Genomic DNA, 26,343 nt, shown 5'->3' with positions numbered 1-26,343 from the left:
CAGCCACCAGAGGGCTTGTCACTAAGGACCCGGTACACCCTCCTCAATGATCTTCCATGCAATGAACCTTCCAATCAATTGATCATGTCTCAAGACATGCATGCACGTGACTTACGATGACGTTGACAGTGACAGTGGCGGTAGACGACGCAATGTTGGTGCCAGCACCATCAGACGTGGTGACCTGGAAGATGTAGCGGTTCTTGACGTTGTAATCTAACGCCTGTCGAGTCTGAATGGCACCGTTTGCAACAATCGTGAATGGAGCAGCTTCTGTGCCAAGCAACTGGTACACCACGTTGGGCGTGCTGTCTGGATCTGTAGCCTGTAACAAAGAAAGTGCAATCATTTCTCATGGTTTTTCTTTTTTTTTTTCAACTTTTTTTCTTTTCTGTAAGCAAAATAAAAGTGAAGTGGTGCAGCACCGAGTCTTTCACTGGACAGAACAGCCGAAATTTCACACAGGGAGAAATCCGTTGTGACAAAAATATACAATGCCATGCAATGTAATGCAGTGCAATGCAATGCAATACAATGTCCATTATTGATATTCTGAATGAAATCCCACCTGAAATAAAAATGGTCTCATGTTACTCATTTCCTGTCTATTCATTTCCATATTGCCACTCGCTGCCTTTCATGTAAGTCTTTATTTTGTAATGATAATAATTAACAACTAATTAATAATAATAATTGATAACTAATCAATAATAATGTGCATTTCATATTAAATCTTTTCGAAGAGCTCAGGGCACTTTACATGTAAGAAACCAGTCTCAACTAAGATGGTGAAATGTGATGTGTATGCAAACAATGTGCATCAAATCTGTGCACACAAAACACCAAAGAACCAAAAGCAATAACAACAGTCTTACCACAACTGTCCCCACAAACGTGTTGGCTTGTTGCTCCTCCACACTGAACTCATAGTTGGTCCTGTCAAACAGTGGCACAGAGTCCTGCCTGTCATTGATGTTGACGATGACTATGGCGAACCCGGTGTTGGCACCCACACCGCCATCGGTGGCGACCACTGTGAACTGGTACACCCTCTGCCTTTCATAGTCAAACTGCCGCTGACTGGTGATCTCTCCGCTCGAAGGGTTGATGCTGAAGCTGAGGGAAGGAAAGAAGACGAGCTCTCATCAGGAGTTTACTTTTAAATCATCCGATCAGTCTGCACTGCCACAACATAAAGAGTAGGGCAGCACATCGACAAAAACAACAAAGTCACGTGATGCAATGCATCATGTGGACAAGTGAAAAGGAAAGACAACAATCAGGAATTTTACATTCAAATCATCCAATCAATCTGCACTGCCACAACATAAAGATGTAGGGCAGTACATTGAGAACAACAAAGTAACGCAATGCAATGCAATACATGTGGATAAGTGAAAAGGAAAGACAATAATGAGGAATTTACATTCAAATCATCTGATTAATCCGCACTGTTACATTATAGAGAGTAAGGCAATACATAAACAACAACAAAGTAACAATACCATGCAATGCAATACATCATAATGATAAGGATAATAATGTACATTTATATAGGATAAGTAAACAGGAAAGACGACAATCAGGAATTTACATTTAAATAATCCGATCGGCACTGCCACAATGTAAAGAGTCGGGTCGTACATCAACAATGACAAAGTATTGCAATGTAATGCAGTACATCAAGTGGATAAGTATTTTGGCTAGCAACAGGAACTGGTGAAGTACCTTATCTCTGTGTTTATAAGTGCCAATTTTTGGCTGCATGTTAAAGCCAGTCTTAGGCATTTACCAGATTCATCTTTCAAAAATGTTTTTTCAAGTTCTTAAAAGTGAGTTGGGTTTATGCAAAGGTTAGGCATCTGCTCTGATTTTTCTTTTTTTCCTTTTTTTTGTTTTCGTGTGTTGTTTTTGTGTGTTTTGTAAGCAAATGTGGTGTAAAATGTGGATCAGTTGACATGCTTTCACACTTTGAAAGTGAAACCAAAACTTTTAATGCCTTTCCAGATCCTCTGAGGACAAGATTAGCGTTAAATATGACTGCTTGATATTGGTTGTAATACTACTACTTACTCAGTGTTGGGCAGGCTGGGTTGAAATATACTGTAGGTAACTTGGCCAAAGAGACCAGTATCTGCATCAGAAGCCTGAACACAGGAGAAACAAAGTGAATACATTAAGTCAAGTTCTTGCATAAAATGTATAATCAAGCTTGCACACACACACACACACGCACAAACGCATGCACGCACACGCACACACATACACACACACGCACACACATATGTGCATATGAGCATGCACCCATGCACAGTACACACACAGACACACAAACACTCGAGTACACACAAACACACTCACTTGCACACACACACACACATGTGCGCACATGCACACGCACCCATGCACAGTACACACGCACGCACACATGCACACACACACACAGTATCATCCATCATTTGTTTTCTTTGAACAAACGAAATAAAGACACAGAAAAAGAAAATGAAAAGAGTCTCAAATGAAATACTGACCCCCACTGTTCCAACAGATGTTCCAATGTTTTCCCCTTCATCGATAGAGAAAGTGTAGACGCTGTTGCCGAAGACTGGAGAATTGTCATTGACGTCTGTGATGGACACAGTCACAGTCGCTGTGGCCGACTGCACACACACACACACACAATGTTTTAAGTCACACGTAGCATCTTCAAAGGCTCTGGTTCTGGTCCTGGTTCTTTGGATATGAAGTAGTGTTTCACGTGTGACAGTTGTGTCAACGAACGTGATTTGTCATGCAGGCATATAAATACATATTTTTGTACATGTGTATCCATGACTTGCCAAGCATCTCTCTCTCTCAATCACTCTCTAAAATACACCTGAAATATCTATTGTTGTATCATTCTTTTTTTCCCCTTCATTACTATACATAACTAGTTAGTTATTGTTCACATTTTCCCGTCACAAGAGCTAAGGCCTGAAGTGAGCAAACCATCTGAATCCGAGTCTGAAAACAAAAATCAACTCACGTTTCCATTTGTATCCTGCACACGGATTCGCAGGGTATAGGTGTCCACCATCTCACGGTCCAGCAGAATTTTGTTGCGTAGAATCGTGCCATCTGTCACACTGTTGAAAGAAGACAGAAACACAAATAAAAACAAGCCTTGACCACTGTGATACTATCAATGATAAAAAAAAGTCTGCTGCGTAGGCAAGTGTTATGATTCTGATATTGGAAAATTAACTGTTTTTTTTTCTTTTTCTCAAGGCCTGACTAAGCGCGTTGGGTTACACTGCTGGTCAGGCATCTGCTTGGCAGATGTGGTGTAGCGTATATGGATTTGTCCAAATGCAGTGATGACTCCTTGAGCAGTTGGTACTGATACTGATACTAACATTCTGATGCTAGCAGAATTTTTTTTTTTTTTTTTTTTTTTTTTTTTTTTGGCTGCCCCATCATCTGCACCATTTCAGTGGAATTATTCCCACACCGCTCATTTAGATTTCCCCACACACGGCCACACCCGGGTTTGTCCATCACAGTTTCACCATCGGCAGTCCGCAGGGAACCATCGCTGTTAGGATGCCAGGAGGCCACACACCAGAGGAGACCCTGCACTACTGCTGAGTCACTTCGGTGGTGTTCAGTGGTTCCTGTTCCGATTCAACGTACTTAGGACACCACCTACTAAGCCCCCTACTAACGACAATAATGGCTTAGTCACGGAGCCAGACTGAGTGAGCATCCCTCCCAGAGTGGAGACCACCACCACATCCTCCAACAACAGCCCACCATGTATCTGCCGACACTGAAGACATTGACAGGACTCACCCCAAGCACAAAAGTGGACGGGTATCGAAACTGAGATCACCATGAGAGCAGGGCATGAAAGGCCACAGACTTCAAGACTGTTTTGTTTATATTGATGATGATGAAGTAGGAGGATGATGATGATGACGATGACGATGTTGCTATGGAAGTCTATTTTGGTTTGGGACTGTGTGACAAGGCTGTACTCTACGCTTCCTGTCATAATAATATCCCAGCGTTAACCAGGACCGAGAGATACAGACACTTGCAGCGTTGGTCAGGTAATTAGAGCAACACACCCAAATACGCATCCTTGAGGTGGATGACACTCGACTGTGTGGTCCCAGTCTCCCCATTTAAGCCCACAGCACAATCAACTCTGTGTAGGAGCTGGCCACAGGCCGAAAAACCCACCTCCTCTGGGATTCGAACCCATGTCCTCCCAGCCGTCAGTCCGCAACAGTAACCACTTCGCCATGGCGGCTGGTTGATGCTAGCAGAAATTGTCTGTAGGACTAGTGGTGCTCTCCCCTGATTTTTTTTTCTTATCTGCCCCTTGATGGATACTTATACTGCATTATATCCAGGAAACTGCTCTAGATGCTTTACAGAACACATAATATTCCACATAACATATTACATCAATGTTACATATACACAACTCTTCCACTATTATAAGATGACTGCACTGTTTACAACGGTGGTATACACATTGCATATAATAAAAAGTATTTTTAAGACAAAAGTCATCAAAAAGTACCCATACCAGTTTCAGTTATGGGTTTTCATGAGCATTCTATTTTTGCGTGTGTGTGTGTGTGTGTGTCCTGTTCCCATACCAATTTATTGCTATCTGTCACAACACCACTTACTTAAATGCTTCAAAAGCATCCGCTTGGGGTATGGAAGATGTGATCGTGTACCCCAAGGTGTCCGACTCTGGGTCTGTTGCCTGGAAACAGATCAGGAAAATCAGAACTGGAACCAACAAACAGCTCATGAAATGTTCAACTTCCAAACAAATTAACTAATGATTGATGAATAAATAAAATCTATGAATCAATGCACAGATGAATACATGTTCCTCTGATAACAATGACTGATAAACCAAGAAAATGAATGGACTGATCTTGATTTTCTGAAAATCAGAATCATTATACACATTTACATGGCACTGTCACAAAAAGTACTCATTCCAACCAGATAAGTACAAACCTTTTTTATGCATTCATTTTACTATCGAAGATGGTTCATCCTTAGAATCTTGCCCTTTTCTATCCATGGGTTCTTTTAAATGTGCATGCTGCATATGGGAGCTCAGTTTATCATCTCAACTCTCATCCATATGAACTGCACCCAGACTATCACTCAAGGTCCAGTGCAGGAGGAAGACAGGAGCAGAGGTGTAAAATCCAGGACCACTGATGGGATTTGAACTCCTGGACACTCACTTCCTAGTCACGCACATTACCAACAGGCCACAGTCACATTACCAACAGGCCACAGTCACATTACCAACAGGCCACAGTCACGCACATTACCAACAAGCCACAGTCCATTACCAACAGGCCACAGTCACGCACATTACCAACAGGCCACAGTCACATTACCAACAGGCCACAGTCCATTACCAACAGGCCACAGTCACGCACATTACCAACAGGCCACAGTCACATTACCAACAGGCCACAGTCCATTACCAACAGGCCACAGTCACGCACATTACCAACAGGCCACAGTCACATTACCAACAGGCCACAGTCACATCAACAGGCCACAGTCACACACATTACCAACAGGCCAGTCACACACGTTACCAACAGGCCACAGTCATGCACATTACCAACAGGCCACAGTCACACACATTACCAACAGGCCAGTCACACACATCACCAACAGGCCACAGTCACACACGTTACCAACAGGCCACAGTCACATTACCAACAGGCCACAGTCACGCACATTACCAACAGGCCACAGTCATGCACATTACCAACAGGCCACAGTCACGCACATTACCAACAGGCCACAGTCATGCACATTACCAACAGGCCACAGTCATGCACATTACCAACAGGCCACAGTCATGCACATTACCAACAGGCCACAGTCACACACATTACCAACAGGCCACAGTCATGCACATTACCAACAGGCCACAGTCACGCACATTACCAACAGGCCAGTCACACACATCACCAACAGGCCACAGTCACACACGTTACCAACAGGCCACAGTCACATTACCAACAGGCCACAGTCATGCACATTACCAACAGGCCACAGTCACGCACATTACCAACAGGCCACAGTCATGCACATTACCAACAGGCCACAGTCATGCACATTACCAACAGGCCACAGTCATGCACATTACCAACAGGCCACAGTCACACACATTACCAACAGGCCACAGTCATGCACATTACCAACAGGCCACAGTCACGCACATTACCAACAGGCCACCACTACAATCCATGCAGCCAATTGGCAATTTAAAAAAAAACTAAAAAAAAACCTATTACACTGTCACGAACTAGTTTGGCATGAATAAAAGAAAAGTGGCACAGCCATCAACCTCTGAGGAGGAGGAGGCAATGCAGTCCTTTCAGTCAGTGGTACCACAAGGGAGCAAACAGTCACCAGTATTTTCTCTCCCTCCACTAGACCCTGAGTGGTGGTCTGGATGCTAGTCATTCGGATGAGATGATAAACCTAGGTCCCGTGTGCAGCATGCAATTAGCGCACGTAAAAGAACCCACAGCAACAAAAGGGTAGTCCCCAGAAAAAATTCTGTAACTAAAAAAAAAAAAAATCCACTTTCATAGGAAAACAAAACAAAACTGCAGGCAGAAAAAAAAAGGGTGGCTCTCTCAGAATAGCAACACGCTCTCCCTAGGGAGGGCAGCCTGAATTTCACACACAGAAAAAATCTGTTGTGACAAAAGAGAAATACAATACAATGCAATGAAACTCAATGCAATGCAATGCAATGCAATGCAATACAAACACTCACGGGAATGCGCCACAGGCTGGACTGAAGCGGCACCCCTTCACTGACGAAGATGGTGTAGCTGCTGGCAGAGAACTGAGGTGCCTGGTTGCCTCCCCGCACCACTGTCACAATCACTGTCACCTTCGTCCTGCACGCCCACACACAGCCGTGCTCATCAAATAGGGGTTAAAAGTACAAGGGTTTAAAGGTTCCATAGCATTTTACGGTTACAAGTTTCAGAGGATAAAGGCCCCACAACCTCTTCATAGCCACTGGGGCAGTGAACTGTTATCCATTCCTCTAGCACTCAGCCAAGGAAGGCATGGGCCCAGTCATCATCAGCCGTTTTTACCTTTGCCAACCACACTCAGGTACCCCTTCGCACCTGGGTGGAGTGAGGAAAATTGGAGTGAAGCGCCTTTCCCAAGGATGCAACACCTTGCTGAAACGGGGCTGGAGACCACTGGGTCAGAAGTCCAATGCCTTACAGATTCTGCCGTGGTGCTTCCAGAAACACAGAGCAAAGAACATCAAACTGGAACTGAACAGCAGTACCTGTTCAGTTGGAATGTTCATATTCAGGATTTTTTTTTTTTTTTTTTAAGAGAGAGACACAGAGACAGAAGCAAAGCTATCCAATACTCACTTTTGACACTTAGGAAGTTTGGATATAAAATTGCTGTTATGCACTAAAATTGATTTATTTCAAATCAAAGTACTTAAGTGATACTTATAATTCTCACTGCCACACAATTATTTGTAAAGACTCTGGTAGTGTTACATCACAAACATGACATCTGTGATGACTGAATAACTATTGTGGAGGGATAAATGGGTTACAAAATATAATCTATTTCTGAATCATTAATGAAGCTTGTTTAAAAAAATAATAATGATAAAAAAAAAACCTATGGTGCATTTTACATAAATAGAACTCTTTTTTCTACCAATAAACCAGCCCAGTATATCTTTGCCATATTTGTTTTGAAAATAGGTCAGTTGTCTGCAAAGATCTTACATTGATTATGAGATGCATTCAGTCAGTGTCTGCCACTGATCATCACAGGTGTAACAGAAAGAATTCAGGAACTACTTTTGTGCAGCTGTGCATAAAAACATGCACAGATGTTACACAAAAAAATGCCAACTGATACAAGATCCACAGCAAAAGTAACAAAACGTTTCTGTGGAAAACCAAAACAAAAGCCTGAAACTAGGTTCTTAACCACCACCCCTCCCCTCTATTTTGACCTAGGGAAAAAAATTAAATATAAAGGCTTGATTCAAGAGCAAATTAATCACAACTTCAAAAAGAAAAACAAATCAAAAAAAAAAAGAAAAAAAGAAAAAAAAGAAACAACCAAAAAACCTGTCTATTGCAAATTTCACTTACCAGAGCTTTGGACTGCCATTGTCAGTGACGTTCACCACAATGGCGTACCGTTCACCGGCGTTCACTTGTGCGTTCAGCCTGACTTGTCCAGCAGAACTGATGGAGAAAAAGTTTGGCGTGGTAATGACTCGGTCGTTCACCGAGTCTTTGATCTCTACTATGCTGTACCCCACGCCTGTACCTTCTGGATCCTGAGCCCGGACCTGTCAATGAAGCAATGGAAAATATTCCATAAAAAACAGTTTACAATGCAAAGGGCAAACCCTGCAGACAGTAGCACTGATAAAAAAACATTTTTTAAAAGGTAGAAGCAACCATATCAAAGACGGAAAATATTTCATGAGTGTTTCATGAATACAAATGGCAAATAGTAGCACTGATACAAAAAAGGAAGAATCAACGAAATCAAAAACAGAAAATAGTTCAAAAATAGTTCACAAACAGTTTACAATGCATATGGAAAAACCATAGCACTGGTACACGCAAGGTAGAATTAGCTAAATGAAAAAAAAATTCATAGACATTTTACAGTGTACAATGCAAATGGCAAATCATGCAAACAGTAGCACTGATACAGGCATGGCAGAACAAAATCAACCAAATTCACAACAATTACATCCAACTCTGTAATTCTTTGGAAAGAAAACCATTTTCAGCAAAACCAGTTTGTTTCATTTCAAAAGAACAGATTTTTGGGGTTCATTTTTAAAAATCAATTCTGAAACATTCTTTTTAAAAATGTTTTTTACCTCTATAAGCCAAACAAAATAATTTTTATGTGCTTTGACATATATATAAAGTAAAATCAAAATAGAAAAAATATAATCCTCTCACCCTCTGCAAGGTGACTACTCAAAGCAGCGATTCCACCTGGCTGAATGGCCAGACCTGTTTACAGTTCTTTCTGGGGGGTTGGGGGGGGGCATAGCAGGGTGGAGGGGGGCTAGACAACTGCATTGCCCTCTCAAGAAATGAAGATCCCATGTTTCAGCACTTTGGTTTCGTTTTTGTTTTTTGTTGTTTTTTTGGGGGTTTTTTTTTTGTAAATGAACCAACAATAACCACTACTTTATGCACACTGCTTCAGGGACACAATCAAGGTTGCCAGAAGTGATGGATACCTGGGCAAGGTCCAGTTTAACAGTTACTAGAAATTGTCTGAACTGAAAACACAGTCGTCATCCTCCTCCCCCCTAATATATACGTGACTGTGAAAAGTCACTGGGGTGCCACACAGAACCGTTAACCAGATTCCTCAGGGTCTGTTGGTCCAGCCTAGGTATCTGCAAATGGTCTTCTTGTCCATCCTGCAATGTCGTCAGTCCATTTTTCTGTCTTCCCCTCCATCTCCGTCCTCAACAGTTCCTTGGAGGATTATTTCAGCAAGGCCATTGGATCTTGTTATGTGGCCATACCAGTGTAACTTAGTTTTCTTAAATGAGGTCAGGAGATCTTCATAACGTCCATGTGCTGCTTGATGGTTTGGTGCACACGTTCACTGGTGATGTGATCAGTGTATCTGATGTTTAGTATCTTGTGAAAACACTTTATTTCCATGCTTTCCATAAACACAAGATCAGACTCCTGCGTGCACTACTACATTCCATCTTCCTATATGCATGCAAGACAAGGACCCTCACAACAGATTGAGAAAGAATTCAAGCCATGGAAAAGTGGTGGGGAAAAAAACTGAAAAAAAGACTATTACTTACATCCACAACGAACTCTCCAACTCCATTTGCGTAGTTGCCTTCATTTACGCTTCGAATCAGAACAACTGAGTCCACTGTGGGGGGGTTGTCATTCACATCCAACACAATGATTCTCAGGGGTACAGAGGCTGATCTGGCTTCAGTTGTCTTTTCTGTTACCGTGACCTGAACCACACGAAGGTGAAATTTCAGGATCAATTTTACACACACAGAACATACTCCAGTTCAACAAGCAAAATATGGGTCAGCAATAAAAACATGCAAATAATAACAAAACATTTCTATGGGTGTACACACACACATATCGAATCCCCTTGCATGCTCCCATTTCACACTGTTTGAAATCACCTCTCCAGCATGTTACATGGTAACAGATCACACACTGAAGACCTAGAAGTGTGTCACTGTGGGTCTATTTTTAGCCACAGATGCCTCATATCTTGGAGGGATCCACTTCAATTAACTGATCACACTGGTCTGAGGAAAGATTGGTTCATATTTGTGTAACATTGTAGAGAACAACAGGCATGATTAATGACCAATTCTACAGAAAGCATTTTTAAATGTTAAATAATTGCTGATATGCCTATCAAGATTTTATAACTGTTTATCTGATGTATAGTTTCTAAAAGGTTATGACTCAACACTGACACCTATCACTGTTTCTCTACTGTTTTCAAGTCCTGACACAAAGTTTACGTGCACACAACACACACACACAGTCAACTGAAACACACAAGTTAAAAAAAAACTTGTGGTCCAGAACTCAAGGTAAACTATTCACTGTCATCTGTTCCATGCAAACATTTGGTAGTTAACTTGTTCAATACCAAAATGTGGACGTACAGTAAGCATTCAAAGAAATACTGACCGTGAGACTGAAGTTTGTATTAACAAATTCAAACTATCCGGAACAACCAGTTGGCTTCAGCTGGTCTTGCACACACATGCATGCTTGTGTGCATGCGCACTCACTCACACACACACACACACACACACACACACGCACACACATGCACGCACAGACACACACACACACACACACACAAACAGGTGGAAATAAATCTCACAGTGAAGTCGTATTGATTTCTGGTCTCATAGTCAAGCAGGCCATTCAGAATAATTTGTCCCTCTGATGTCACTGTGAAGGTGGTGGCAGGGTTCAGTGAGAAATCATACCCCTCTGGTGGACTTGGGTCTGACGGCGCCTGAAAATCAATATTTCACCTTCAGCATCAGCAATTCTAAAATCCTTTGAAAAGAAGTATTTATCTATCTAGATACACACACACACACACACACACACACACACACACATATATATACATAGAGAGACAGACACAGATAGGCATATAGATATTGAAATGGAGAGAGATATAGGAATATACAGACATTCAAATATTTATATATAATTTTGATAATAGCCACTGCTTTTTTTTCTTTAAACTAAGTTTGTCAAAAAGAAAAACCTAAACTCATGATACCATTTTTTTACAGTTAGCTTTTTAATCATATTTTTTAACAGGCTTCTTTTTTCCCTCTTATTTCTTAGCTGACAGCTGCTGTAGCCCTTACCAAATCAGCATCCGTGATGACCAGCTGCAGAGGCGTCCCAAAAGCCTGCGATGTTTGGACAGGCATGCCTCTGCTGGAGTCCTCCCTGATGTAGCCAATGAATCGCCCATTGTCCAGCGGAACATTGCTGGTGAGAACGGGTGGGTTTAGATTTTGGGGAGTGATGGTCAGCTCAATTGTTGCACGTTCCGAAAATTTATTCAGTGCTTTTTGAGTGGCCTGCAAACATAACGTTTACCACTCATATCTAGGTATATTCAGGATCACCACACACACAAAAATCAATCAATCAATAAATGAATAAACAAAATTAAATTGCAATATTTAACATTTTCAGAGGTTCCCAATATGCCTCCACTTCCTATTCTAAGTTCCACATTCAAGTTTCAGAGGGCAAGGACAACAGTCAACAAAGCAGGTGAAAACATGCATGCACACTTGCAAGAAAACACACACACACATGCACGCAAACAGGTGCCCACACACGCATGCGCACACATACGCACACATACACACATACACACACACACACACACACACACACAGCTATAGATAAATCTGTATGACAAGTATATGAACAAACATGGTAGAATGGGTTAATCTTTGACACTCACAGCAATCTTGACCTCCATCTTTTCCACCACGGCTCTGTTAATGGGCTGTATCACTCGCACATTGCACTGGTACCCGTTGCCGCTGCCAAGAGATGTGGTTGTCACCGCAAACCTATTCTCATACCCAAGGGGATCAGCTGAAAATTATTAAAGATAGAATTGATTATACACAAAAAAGCAGCTGGCCTAAGCTATCAAAAATATACTGCACATGCGCACACACACAACCCCCTCTCCCGATATCTCCAGGACCACACTCCTCCCTCACCAACATACAGGAGTTTTCCCACCTCTCCCACCACACACAATTGTTCCCCATCCCCAAGATGCCCATAATTATATTTACTATGAAAGGGTGTTCTCGCTGGAATGTGGGAGCATGGTTAAACTTTGTGTTTCTCTGTGGAGGTAATGCTATGTCAATTTTTTGTGTCAGCAAACATGTCAACAATTCATCTTTTAGTATTCTTGTATTTTGTTGTATCCCCCCAGCACACACACCGACAGTGTGACTTACTCTCCTCAATGGAGCACTCCAGTTCATAATTCAGAGAGTCTCTGTCACGCGCCTGCATCACCACAGTCTGCGCTGGGTTTGTAGAATCACGAGGAATTGGGAGGAACGTCAGGAAGTCTGTAGGGGTCTGCAAAACAAGCGTTTTAACATTGAAAACAAAGTTTCCTTACTCAGAATCAAAAGTTTGAACTTATCTATATGTTTCAGTGGTTCCGTACCACCTTTCTCAGAATTCTTACAAGTGTTTTGGCATGACATCCAAGACACTTATTTTCACAGGGAATTTTTTTTACATTTCATCATAAAGTCGTATGCAATGCTTCAAAATCCTTACACCCGCTGTGCCATTGACTGGGTTTCATTCTGCATGGAGTAAATAAAATCAAGAGTGGATTTCTTCTACAGAATTTTGCCAGACAACGTTGTGTTTTTTTTGCCATGGGTTCTTTTTCAAAGCACAAAGTGCATGCTGCACACGGACCTCTGTTTATCAGTTTCAGAGGAATCCATTTACACTATGCATATACACAGGTGCCTGACAGCAACATTACCAAATGCGTTTGTCAGGCCTTGAGTGCATGCATATGTGTTTGTATACCTATCAGAGTGGATTTCTTCTTAAAGAATTTTGACAGAGGAGAACACTTATGTTGCCGTGGATTCTTTTTCTGTGCGCCAAGTGCCTGCTGCACACAGGACCTCAGTTTATCCGCTCATCTGAATGACTAGATGCTCAGTTTGATTTTCCAGTCAAACTTATCAGAAATAGTGAGAGCAGGATTCGAACCCAGACCCTCGGGGACACTGTACTGCAGGCAAACATCTTATCCATTCTGCCACCTTGATCTCGGTTTATCATCTCATCTAAATTATAAATGCTCTGATTTTCCAGTCCAAGAGAAAGAATGTGACTGGGATTCAAACCCAGAAACTAACAGACACTGTATTGGCAGATTAACCATTCTGCCACTTTCCTCGTATCACTATCCTCCGGATCATTTTTGTAAGCATATTGAGCCAAACTGACATATTAAAATAAAAAAGAAACATGCACACACACAATGGATCATGCAGGCACACACACACACATTAAGTAAACGCACGCACACACACACACACACACACACACACACACACACACACACGCACATTAACACGCGACACACACACACTGACACACGCACACACTCACACGCGCGCGCATGCACACACGCACACGCACACACACACGCACGCACGCACGCACGCATGCACACACACACGCACGCACACACACACACACGCGCACACGCGCAAAGAGCACCACTCACCTGGGAGATTGTGCCACTGGTGATGGAGGCAGAGTACCTGGGATCGAAACAGGGCTTTGTGGTGCTTGACAGACAGGACGGGTAAACAAACACTGGCTCCAGGTCATCTCCATCCACAATGGTGACTGTCACCAAGGCATAGCTGGTTTTTGGAGCACGGGTCGCTTGATCCTGAGGGGAAAATCACGAAGTAAACTTCAGTACAATGAAGACAATGCAAACCAAGAAAAGATTTCAGAAGCTGCACTGATGGGAATCTGCAGGCATTTCTGATTTGAACAGTGTGCAAGAAAGTAAATAACCCATACCATATCAGGCAAGACCAAAACCTGATAAAAAAATGCTTTTAAATAAACAAAAAATCCAAAGAAAATGACAGCATGTTTAGATCACATAACCAAGAAGGTAAATAATTTCTGGAACAGGAAGCAAATCATGTAATCAAGTAAGTAATACCTCCAGAAAGAGAAGTTTGTTTTTGTTTTCTGATACCACCCTGCCTTTGAACATAAGATGCCATGCTTCTGTTTAACATTTCATACTCGGTAATGCATTGCATACTTACTCTGGCTGTGATATTCAACACGTAGACAGGGCTAATGTTGTCGTTTACCATCTGGTCATAATCCAGACCCTTGTTCAGAAGGATGACACCACTGTCCTCGGATAACAGCCTGAACTGATCAGGGTCCCTCCCCTGTGACATAGATGACATTCATTCTTTGAAAAGACAAACTCTGCTCGGCTCACTTCAGAGACTACATGTCAGGACATCTTGTCCTGTCTTGTGTTGTACTGTACTGTATGTATTGTTCTGTACTGCAGTGTGTTGTATTGTATTGCATTGTACTGTATTGTACTGTACTGTGTACTGTACTGTGCCGTGCTGTAATGTGCTGTACCATGCTGTACTGTACTGTGTTGCACTATAGTGTGTTGAATTTGTGTTGTACTGTGTTGTACTGTAGTGTTTATATCCATATTTTGCTTGCCACTTGGCAATTCTTACACTGTACATTGCAATTAAGCATGTTTTACATGGAAAGCCACTAAATAAATTGGATTATTGTCATTATCATTAAACTGGAGAACAGTGGAATGCACAGTGACAGTGATCAGATGAAAATGTTCAAGAGAATTCCACTGATGTGGTGGTAAATGAAACACAAAATCAATGGATTCTTACAGGAGAGTTTGAAGCCACAGTCAGGTCGTACTGCACAATTTTGTTGTTGCCATTGTCCAAGTCTGTCGCCGTGATGGTACGCAGTACAGTCGTGCCCACGGGACTGAGCTGAAAATCATACGACAAAGAATAAATTAACATGTTCAACACTGATTTCACAAGTATTGTTCTAGTGTCTCCTAACATGTAAAGGTAATACATTTGACACACAAGGAATGTCTATTCATCGCTGGGAAAAACCTCTGATGGAAAAATTTAATTAAAAATTGTTCATGAAAACCTTAGCCCCCCACCAACCCACCCCCTTTTTTTTTCCCCCCAGTATATCTGTTGACATTCAGCAGATTGTAATCTATCTTACTGCAAGTGAATATATCCCAGACGTCTGTCTTTTTACATCCTTGGCTAAACCTCAGTGAGAGAAACAGGGAAACCATTGCCAAATCATGCACAACTGAGCAGATGTAATGAAGAAAGGATGTAAGCACAAGGTCAACTACAGGTCAGCAACCCATGTTCTTCCTTTGTTGTGTGCCATGTTGCTATTTTGAACTTTTGATGTTTGACATGTAATCACATTAAGGTTCAAGCTCTCACCGTGGTCAATCATAGTGCTGACTTTCATAATGCTTATAAGCCTCCTTTCCATGTGCAAGTTTTGTTGTTGTTGTTGTTGTTGTTTTTTCTACTTTATGACCTTAGTCTTTGAACTCCAATTTTGATTTATATCATCATGCCACAGTTCGCTACCATTTGCACAAGGTAAATTTTAAAGCACACACACACACACACACACACACACACACACACACACACACACACACACACACACACACAAACTGAATATGAGTGTTTTTACTTTTCCACTTTGCTCATACAAAAAAAAAAAAAAACTTAGATATTTAGATGTGCATGAATAGAAAAAAGTTTTATCATAGAAGCAAATCTCATATAAAATCAACTGAAAAAGTCATATTCTTGCAACACAAATTAATCATGTAATGGAAAAGGAACCTACAACTGGCTCCAGCAATATTCCAGGGGGCATCGTTTTCAAAATCATTCTCACCTCACTAATGTTTCTGAGGTATGGTTCCGCCACAAACTGTGGTGCATTGTCATTGACATCAGAGATCTGGATCTTCAGTGTGTGGAAAGTTACCTGCACATCATAATCACAAATCATACAAAATACAGGATACAAGAATACCTTTTTTTTTTACTCTAAAAAAGGATATCGTTGAACTGCTTGCTGATAAAAAGGTGACATAACAGAAAATGTTCAAATGTCAATAACAACAAAAATAAGGGCATTTCATCCACAGTATGGCACTGTTTTATCTGTCAATAAAGAAATTCATGAACAAACACTTAACACAGCACAAGCTTCCACAGTGTATTCTATTCACCCAAATTGCTTACTTCCCAATTAAAATGATACAATGATGATACCGACACTGTAAAAAAATCAAATATGATTATGAAATTAAAATTAAAAGAAAATAAAGGGATGCAAACAATTACATACTCAAATAATAAAATGCATTTCTCACATTACCAACGAAATGTTCGATCAAATAGTCACATATAACTCAGACTAATGATGAATCCACAGTTCTATCCATATAGCCAGACTTCAGTCATTGCAAGACTTAAAGAAAGAAAGACAAGTCTCACAGTCATAATATCATTACAGCATGCTTCATGAGCAGTGAAGAGTACACACATGCACACACATGAGCATGCACACACGCACGCATGCACACACACACGCATGCACACACGCACACACACCCAACACACACGCACAACACACACACACACACACACAGTAGAAGAAACCTACCAATTTGTCATTGTTCCTGAAGCGACATCGAACCTTGTACTGCAAAGAGTTCCTGTCATCGTTGGATTTTTCAGAGGCACCCTAAGCAAAAGAAATCAAAAAAGTTAATTTAATTATGTAAAAATGAAGAGTTCCATTATATTAAAAAGGGGCGTTTCATGAAATGACTCTTGATACATATTTGTTGAAGGAGGACACAATCATATGCAAATGTCCCAACAAAATATGCTATCACAAACAGAAATGTGCATACACACACATGCACTCCCTCATCCACAGCACACATTTCCTATTCACAATTATTCACAGGAATATTAAAGGGTGCCAGCACAGAGAATAATGACTGTACACATATCTCTGTCACACATAAAAGTTCAAGCATGCAAACAGACAGGGTAAAGACATAATACATACATCTCTGTCAATGCCCTTCAGCATTGTGAAGTAATAGCCAGGAGGATTGCGTGTTGGTTCATATCTGACATCAAACAGGCTGTCTGGGTCCAGCCCCTGTGCAATATCATCATTGCCATCTTCAGAAGAGATGTTTATCAGAATGTTATCCGTTGGACTGCTGACGAGTAGCTGTGTGTAATTGGGTGGGATGGCTGGAAGAAAAGAAAAAAACACACACAGAGATTTCATTAAAAATGCTTTCAAAATTTTGTCAGTATAGACTATTGAATGACTGCAGTCAATGCAAACCACTGTCAGAATGCAATTATGTGATACAATGTGACAGAAAGCTATCCAATGAAAGATAAAAGCTACATCATCAATTCTACAATATTATCTATTTACTCCTGTTACAAATCATTAATGGATGAAGTCATCAAATTTCAATCAAATAGTAGTAAAAATGGCTGAGTTATGAAGATTTAAATGAGAAATGTGGGCAACTTTTCACCCACAAGGTACAGAGAAGATTTCACAAAACAAAGAACCAAAGAGAGAAACGTCACTGCCTCGGAATCTTTTCAGCCAGCGAATCAGGAAGTGAAAGTGAAAGAAATGGGCTTACAAGCTAGGAACCTCATTGTGTTGTCACACTGTCTACAAATCATCATCAATGTCTGTGCCATCCCTTGTGTCAGGCAATGTTCTTTGCTGTCTGTGTTACTTACAGTTGCTGCTGAGGACGACGACTCCTTTTATGTTTGGGTATTCTTCGAAAGTGTGAGGTAAGTTGTCTTCGCCGCATACACCACCTGCAAACAGAACATGTTCTGGCGGTTACAGCTGGTGCTCTCAGTATCACTTGTACTGATTTTGAATTTAAGTTGAGATGTTTTGTTAGCTCACAGTAAAATTTTAATGTTACTGTTGTAATTTGATGTTTTTTCTGCCTTATAATTTCATTAACCCTTTGTTGTGTTGTTTAACAGCTTAGTCATTTCTATACTGACTTCGTTATCATGCTCATTACTTGTTTAATATGTTGTGCAAATGCATATTCAAAATGTTTGCATGGGTGCCTGTATATGACCAGGTGTGTGTGTGTGTGTGTGTGTGTGTGTGTGTGTGTGTGTGTGTGCGTGTGCGTGTGTGTGTGTGTCCATAAAAAATGCACTTAATATGCTTGTAAACATATTCAAAGTAAATAAAATAAATAAAATAACTATGTAAGTATTCATTTCCATCGAGATTATGTAGGCATATTTTAGCTCACATTTCTATGTGTATACTGCACAGATAAGCACAAACATACTAAGTTATCTCTGTGTGTCTCTGTCTCCCTCTCTCTCTCTCTATATATATATATATCTCTCTCAACTGACGTAGAAACATAGAAACCCAGAAGTAGATATCACACATATAAGTATCACCTTCAATTACTGATAGTATGTCAGTGACAAAAACAAAATATGTATATACCCAAACCAATCAACCAACTAGCAATGGTCAAATCACATTACACCTCCAACCAACCACTCCCCCCCCCCCCACCCCTCCCAAAAGAAAAAACAAACAAGGTAAAACACAAATTGAGTTAAAACACACTAAACAATACAATAATGGCATGCTCTGTTCTTCTGAAATGAAAGTATTAACCCTGAGCAATTTGCTGCACAGGTTTTAACATCATCCACGCAATCCTGCCATTCAGCAGATAATAAACAAAAAACAAGAATATGATGGAAGCAGGCATAATTTTTCATGCTCAAGATCAATTCACCCAAAATGCAAATGTAAAAAAAGTGATATAGTAACCAAAGACCAGGTCCTCTCATTTTATTGGTGATCTGTTCATTGTAGTAAATTAAGAATCGTATTCACTTCAGAAATAAACAGAATACCGGTACTATAAACTGAATTCTGTTTGTAAATAAAAGGAGGCTGCTTCGAAGATGTGTGTGCCCATGTGTTGTGTAGCAGGCCCAGAGTGCCTGCATTTTGCCAGAATATGCATATGTTCCACATCAGTACATGTGTTCACATACATGCAAACACACACACACACACACACACACACACACACACACACACACACAATACATCTAATATCACCTTAAATGAAAGTCAAACTGACCACTATATGCACATTCCCGCAGACACGCAATCACATGCACATTCACTTTGTTCCCAAAATGCAGCTAAATCTAAAACTGATGAACAGAAAAGCTATGTTCTAAATAATGCAGCCAGTGGTGATGCTTCTGTGGAGAAGGAAACAAACATGCCATCAGACTACAACCGTGGTGAGATAAGTAGATGCAGTTACATCCCCTAAGGTTCCCAGTCATGCAAAATGACAATGCACCCATTCACAAATACACTCCAACAATACATACCCACACATACATATGTATATATGGATGGTGCATAAAAAACAAAGAAACAAGCATGAATGAAGTAATTTCAATCCCATTCAAAAACCAACTTCTCTGCAGGCTCAAGATGCACCACATCCAGAAAAGACCTGAGCAAAATGACTCACAATGCACTACATCCAGAGAAGACCTGGGTAAAATGACTCACGATGCACCACATCCAGAGAAGACCTGAGCAAAATGACTCAAGATGCACCACATCCAGAGAAGACCTGAGCAAAATGACTCAAGATGCACCACATCCAGAGAAGACCTGAGCAAAATGACTCAAGATGCACCACATCCAGAGAAGACCTGAGCAAAATGACTCCAAGATGCAGCAGCCACTCAGCAACATCATGAACAAGTCTTACTTGGCTGTGGCCGTGGACAGCCCAGCTCGTCAGACCCATCCGCACACTGGGGGACGGAATCACAGCGACACCACAAGGGCACACAGGTGCCATCATGGCAATGGAATGAGTCAAACTCGCAAGTATTTTGGGGTGTCCACTCCTCAGCCCACAGTGGATCCTCACCAATCTTGGTAAAACTGAAATCTGGTTCATTGTGCTCTGAGGACCATTTTCCCAGAATGTATCTGGAATCCACAAAGCTGCTGGACTTCTCGTACCGAACTGAGAGCAGAGACAACGCACAACACATGAGGAGCAAATGTCTGCCTGTGTCAAAAACAATGTGCGCATTTACTATGTGCTTGAACAGAAAATGCTTAAACATGTAGTACACACATATTGTGATGTGTGCACACATTCATACACTATACACCAATTGAATTATATATTATTAAATGTTATTAAAAACAACAACAACAGTGCCCATGCCTCTTAGCAATTCTGTGACATTTTATATCACAGCAATGTATTCTTTACAGAATGCATATAATGTGTGCTGCTCAGTATACACCTGTATATTCCCCTGCAAAAAATCTGTTATCGTCAGACTGTAATTTCATGGTATCAAATGTACTGCTAATATTCTGCTCTGTATACATGTATGCATGGGTGGAAGCGACTGATTTTTGTAATACTGAAAAGTTTACGCCAGGATCCAGGGGCTGGTTAACAGAAGTCTTAATACAGAAACAAAGAAAAATAAAGGATTTTTTTTTTTTTTTTTTTTACATGCCAACATGGAAAACAAACATGTACAACAACAAAATTGACATGAAAAACTTCCAGACGCAGAAAACAAGTTACAGATTGAACTGATGAGGCAAAATGCCAGACCATGTGTTTTACGAATATGCAACCAGTGTAATACATCAGTTATTGGGAAATGATTACATTGTGGAATGTCCTCAGTATGGTGAATTATGTGAAAAATATTTGCCAAAAAGTATGCTGCTCCAAAATCTGTACAATTTACAAAATGGTAGTAAATGTATAGTTCAAGCTAGTTTATAAAATTTGTTCAACAACTTTTTGTAACTTTGCTATAATTTGCACAGGTTTGGGCATGCTTGCTAAATGATGCAATCCTCCAAGCTCCAGTATAGGAGCTGAAGATTGATAAAAACCTGAAACTTGAGTCCTACTACAGTGCCACAGGAAATGTGGCACACACATACTTGCAGTGCAAGTCGGCAACATCATGGCAAGCAGCACCATCACGGCAACTGCCACCCAGTTTGGGGGAGACCAACCCATTGTGATCCCCTCTGTCCTCTGTCTTGTCACCTGAAATCCAAGCACACAAACATGCACATATAGTACACATCTCTGAAGAAAAAGTGTCAAATTCGAAAGATTGTTACTATTATGAGCTAAGCACATGCTGCAAAGATATAAAAATGTTTGCCACATGCAAAATGTTTCTGCTGTAATGATGATGTGACTGAATCAGTGACCCTGAAGTAATGTAATGAGGTGTTTGGTATATTTACATGAATGTATTCTAACAATGCAGAAAATGAAATTACTTATGTGTTATTTCATTCTTTTCTTTCCTTTTACACACACATATATATATGACGAACCTTTTTTTCCCTAAGTATGTTTTACTGCTATCTATAGCTATCTACTCTTGTTATCTTTGACCAGATCTGTACAGTCAGTCACTAATTCCAGCCAGCAACTTATATCCAACTTTTCCAGAACTTGTGAATACACAGGGAACTGCTTCTGCACTTTTTAGACAACATAAAACAATCTATAAAATATATAACATAAAATATGAATAACTAGCATCAGATAAACCTTTTAGATCTTTTTTTTTTTTTTTTTTTTTTTGTAGTGAAAATGACATGAAAACAAAAGCACAAAAAAAGACCACCCACTGGCTTAAACATTACCTTCTATGTCCAACGTGACCAGAACATTCTACCATTTAAAATATATTGACAGTATAAATTTGAATAGCATTTTGATATTTTCATTCCAATTGATACCTCACTGACTTGATACCTGCAAATGGAAACACTGAGTGTGCCAGATTCAGAAAGGCTGTCACATGGGATAAATCATAAGGCAACAGCAAGTTGTGTAACTGATAATTCAAAATATGATATTGAGCTTCAATGTATAAACATGTACACTTGAGTCAAAATCAAATAAGACTTTTATCCAAAAAGAAAAGTGTCACCCTTTTAAACTATGCCCTCAGTACTATCAGTTTTTTAGGATGATCAGTGAAATCAGCATACAAATTTCAAGCATTAGTGCTAGTCAAGAGCACTAGCTGTCACCAGGATGACTATCAAAACTTAACAGTGAAATCCACTCTTTTGGGGATTGAACGGAAAACAGAACCCAATCTTCCCTGACCACTATTACTGTCTTCATAAATCTTTACAGTGTGCTCCAGCCAGCTACACAGCAAAGCTAAAGTGCACAACCTGGTAAGGTGGCATTTTCTTCTTCTAGTCTCTGCCCTGTTGAAACGCTATGGTCACAAACTGGTTACTGGGAGTGGCATCTGTATTTATGGGTATGGGTGAGCATCTGTCTATGTGCTTATGTCCAGGTGTGTGTGTGTGTGTGTGTGTGTGTGTGTGTGTGTGTGTGTGTGTGTGCATGTGTGTGTGCGTCTGTGCCTCTGTGTGTGTGTGTGTGTGTGTTTGGAGGGGGACACTGGTTGAGAGGGATGGGTGTGGTTGTGCATACCAATATGTATGCTCACAATGACATAGTATGCAGATCATAACATTTTTGTTCAAATGTTTTAATTCTAATTTACAACCAGTCTTTGAAAATAGTTATGAATTACAACTGTTGTCATTGTTACTATCACCATTATTACTATCATTATCATTATCATAATCATTTTTTATTGGTGTCATTATTATTAGTGCGTGCATGTGTGAGTATGCACAAGGTTTTGTATTGATATGCACTTGTATGTATCCTATTTTTTACTGTATATTTATGTTCATACCTTGTTATGTATTCCCCCCGACCCCCCAATATTCCTGGTGACCCTGGTACACTTGGTAATAAAGACATTCTATTCTATTCTATTATGAGCATATACATGTATGTGTGTGTGTGTTCATGCATATCATAAAATAAACCAGATGTCTACAAGGCATCAAAATCAGCCTTTCTGCATTTTCATGTTATTTTTTGTCTCAGATGGAAAGATGGTGCAGTCCCTCAAGAAAAAATATGGGATGCCAGAATAGTAACCTTGTCCAAGAACAAAGCAGACAGTAGTGAGTGCAGCTGTCTTTTCCCTTCTGAGGTTTGTAAACAGAAGACTTTAGTCTTCACCCAAGTTCTCTGCATACAAAAATCCTGTTACCTAGAATCTGAGTGCCACTTTCATTCAGGAATATCCACACTTATGTATCTTAACTGAGAAATCAGGCTATCCACATTTCTTACCCTCTCCTCCTCTGTGTGACTGGCAAAGTGAAGGTCTACACCTTGTGAAAACTGCTCATTCCATTTTGAGGGGATAATTGTAGATATTGCCAGAAATTACACAAAGAAAAATGCTAAGCCATATCTTGTCAAAAATATATCACTAATCATCAACTTATAAAGCATAAGACTAAGAGATCAGATAATGTTCTAAAAACTTTTTTTTTCAGTGATTTCAGGTAGTCTCAAAACAGTTGCAACAGCAGTTTTCAATGGTAACCAGCAATGTAGCAGCAGTAACAACAGAAGCAGCACACAGTAAGCTGAGTAACAGAAACAGTGCCAATGGACTGCAGCAGTCATAAGTAAAAGTAGTGGTCTTCATGTTAAGGAGGGTGGTACATACTAATTTGCCAGTTGTGTATTTTAGTATTGAATCTTCAAATTGAAGCCACTGACTGAAATGGAAAAAATGACAAAGAACCTGTGAATGTTAACATTTAAAAATATAGCTTTGAACTGAAGTTGTGCAACTGTGTGAAAACCAACTAATCAGTGTAGAAAATGATGTACTATTGAGAAGTGGGGTCATGAAGGTCCATCACAGGACCCATATACTCAGTTTCAGTTAAGTGTCAAAATGTGCAGAATGATCCATGTGATATGTGCTACACCACACCTACCCTACTGCTATACTTAGTACTCAATGTAGCAGTAAAACGGACATTGTTGGTGTCCAGTTTTTGGTTTTATACTTAACATGAGCATGTGCATCATCTATTGTGGGCAGATGACACCATCAAGTTTATTTTAACTGAATTTTGATTTTTTTTATGCGTGATCGAAATAACATTTTAGTTGTATTTATCCACAAAATATTTTCACATGGCTGATCCTGAGATAAACCAACAGAAAAACTTTACAGTCGATTTGGTAGTCATCTACCTGCGCTGAAAATCATTTTAAAGTATAGTTTCTCTTTTGTATATTTTCTTTCCTACCACTTCAAATTGTAGTGCAAATAAACCTTCTGGCTGAAATGTGTTGCGGGAGGGGTCAGAGGGGCATGTGAGGGGCGGAGGGGGTGGACACGAGATATGTGTCGAAATTAATCCTTTGCCGATTTTTCTCCACAATCAAAAAGATCAAACTATTCGTCTTGCATTCATTCCCATCAATGGCACTTAATTTTCCAGTATTATGAGACAATTTCACTGGTTCTTCATCCAAAAACTGAGAAAGAACATTCTCCTAACTCAAGGCAGACGAAGAAACCGGGCGTTGGCACGAAGCGATTCTCGACATAATCGGCGTCTGCAAAGCACAAAAATTATGAAGTCTACACGTGACAAAATTTCTGGACCTACCGTATGTTTTGCAGGCTGCAGGTGTCCAGGTGTCGAAATAACGAAAAACGTTAAAAACTGAAAATAATAAAACAAGTGGGTGAGCCTAATTGACAGCCCACTACGCAGCACAACTGTCCACCTTGCCACCCAACCTCTCGAGTGCCGATATCCTGGATATGCCTCTGAGTATATCTCACCTTTCATAATAGAAAGCAGTCCCTTGCTGCTATTTTGGAACTCCAGCGATTGTTCGGGCAGCCACAGCCCCAGTTGCAAAACCGGTTCCACAAGCCCGACCATCTTTGAAAACATCGCCAAACCAGTCTAAAATTAGCAGACCAATCAAAATAAGGATTCTCTAAACATGGCCAAGGTGGGTTGGGGATACCCCCTTGTGACAAAGGTTGACCACTTTCTTTTCAGATTTGCAGGCTGATACGTGAATGTGTGACGGTCGTGTTTGCCGCGAGCGTTAGTGCATGCGCGCACATGTGTGTGTGTGTGTGTGTGTGTGTGTGTGTGTGTGTGTGTGTGTGTCGCGCATGTCGTGTGTGTGTGTGTGTGTGTGTGTGTGTGTGTGTCAGTGTGTGTGCGCGCGCGCGCCGTTGTCAGTACGCTTGCGTATGTGTGTATGCCGGTGTGTGTACGTGTACGTGTGTCTGGGTTTGGGTCTGGGACTGGGTTTCGGACTGGGTATCTGTGTCTGCGTCTGTGTGTGTCTTTGTCTGTCAGTAATGCGACCAGCTGAGAGCTTTCTGATCTGTGTCGATTGCTCAGTGCACGTACTCAGGCTCACACAAAATTAATCTATGTGGTTGTAACTGTTGCGCTCGACTGAAACCGGCACGAGGAAACTGCATTTCTGACCATGTCTTTTGGTGTTGATGACATCTTCAGCGACACATTTGTCTTTGTCAATCACAAGCTGGCTGTCTGCCTACCTTATGCCATTAATTAATGTTTGATATTGATATCTCGCTCATCTTAATTGTTGATGCTGCCAGTTCAAGTCACAGTTCAGTTTGGGTTTCCCAAGGGCTCTGGCGTCACTCCGTTTGGACAAAACTGATGTATGGTTATATGCGTGCCAGGCAGATGCCTAACCAGCCGCATAACCCCGGGGGCCAACGCGCATTATACTAAGGCCTTGACTTGATGCTGTTCGTCAGCGTTTTTTAATACTTTTCTTTATAAAGCTCTCCCCCTTTTTTTTCTTCTTTTTTTTCAGTCTTATTTTTCGTATGAGCGCAAAGTTTATGAGTGTGGATTTGTGTAGGCTATATTATATTGTATACATTATGTACGTACGTGCCCTCAGCGCCACACCCTCCCCCTTCCCCCCCCCCCCCCCCCCCCCCCAAAAAAAGTTCATTTTATGATTTCCCGCCACCCCCCCCCC

At 40.7% G+C, this 26,343-nt stretch overlaps 1 protein-coding gene across 1 annotated transcript in view; it reads right to left on the bottom strand.

Annotated features, from left to right (window-relative positions):
• LOC143286623 (uncharacterized) overlaps window positions 1-25,244 on the bottom strand; it is a 177,678-nt gene extending 152,434 nt beyond the window's left edge. The window contains exons 1-23 of the mRNA XM_076594665.1: window positions 25,142-25,244; window positions 21,400-21,471; window positions 20,146-20,409; window positions 18,086-18,169; window positions 17,376-17,569; window positions 16,962-17,042; window positions 16,185-16,277; window positions 15,116-15,223; window positions 14,495-14,626; window positions 13,930-14,100; window positions 12,620-12,746; window positions 12,103-12,239; window positions 11,489-11,707; window positions 10,984-11,121; window positions 9,914-10,078; window positions 8,202-8,404; window positions 6,830-6,956; window positions 4,686-4,765; window positions 3,029-3,128; window positions 2,532-2,660; window positions 2,074-2,147; window positions 876-1,116; window positions 116-325 (exon numbers count right to left, since the gene is read on the bottom strand). Coding sequence (XP_076450780.1) covers window positions 116-325; window positions 876-1,116; window positions 2,074-2,147; window positions 2,532-2,660; window positions 3,029-3,128; window positions 4,686-4,765; window positions 6,830-6,956; window positions 8,202-8,404; window positions 9,914-10,078; window positions 10,984-11,121; window positions 11,489-11,707; window positions 12,103-12,239; window positions 12,620-12,746; window positions 13,930-14,100; window positions 14,495-14,626; window positions 15,116-15,223; window positions 16,185-16,277; window positions 16,962-17,042; window positions 17,376-17,569; window positions 18,086-18,169; window positions 20,146-20,409; window positions 21,400-21,471; window positions 25,142-25,244 — 3,252 coding nt within the window. The remainder of the gene's footprint in view (window positions 1-115; window positions 326-875; window positions 1,117-2,073; window positions 2,148-2,531; window positions 2,661-3,028; window positions 3,129-4,685; window positions 4,766-6,829; window positions 6,957-8,201; window positions 8,405-9,913; window positions 10,079-10,983; window positions 11,122-11,488; window positions 11,708-12,102; window positions 12,240-12,619; window positions 12,747-13,929; window positions 14,101-14,494; window positions 14,627-15,115; window positions 15,224-16,184; window positions 16,278-16,961; window positions 17,043-17,375; window positions 17,570-18,085; window positions 18,170-20,145; window positions 20,410-21,399; window positions 21,472-25,141) is intronic.
• Window positions 25,245-26,343: the final 1,099 nt, after the last annotated feature.

Source organism: Babylonia areolata, chromosome 1, assembly GCF_041734735.1.
Source record: "Babylonia areolata isolate BAREFJ2019XMU chromosome 1, ASM4173473v1, whole genome shotgun sequence".
Taxonomy (NCBI): Eukaryota; Metazoa; Mollusca; class Gastropoda; order Neogastropoda; family Buccinidae; genus Babylonia; species Babylonia areolata.
Note: the sequence above shows the minus strand (reverse complement) of the source record. Positions and strands in the feature narration are given on the sequence as shown.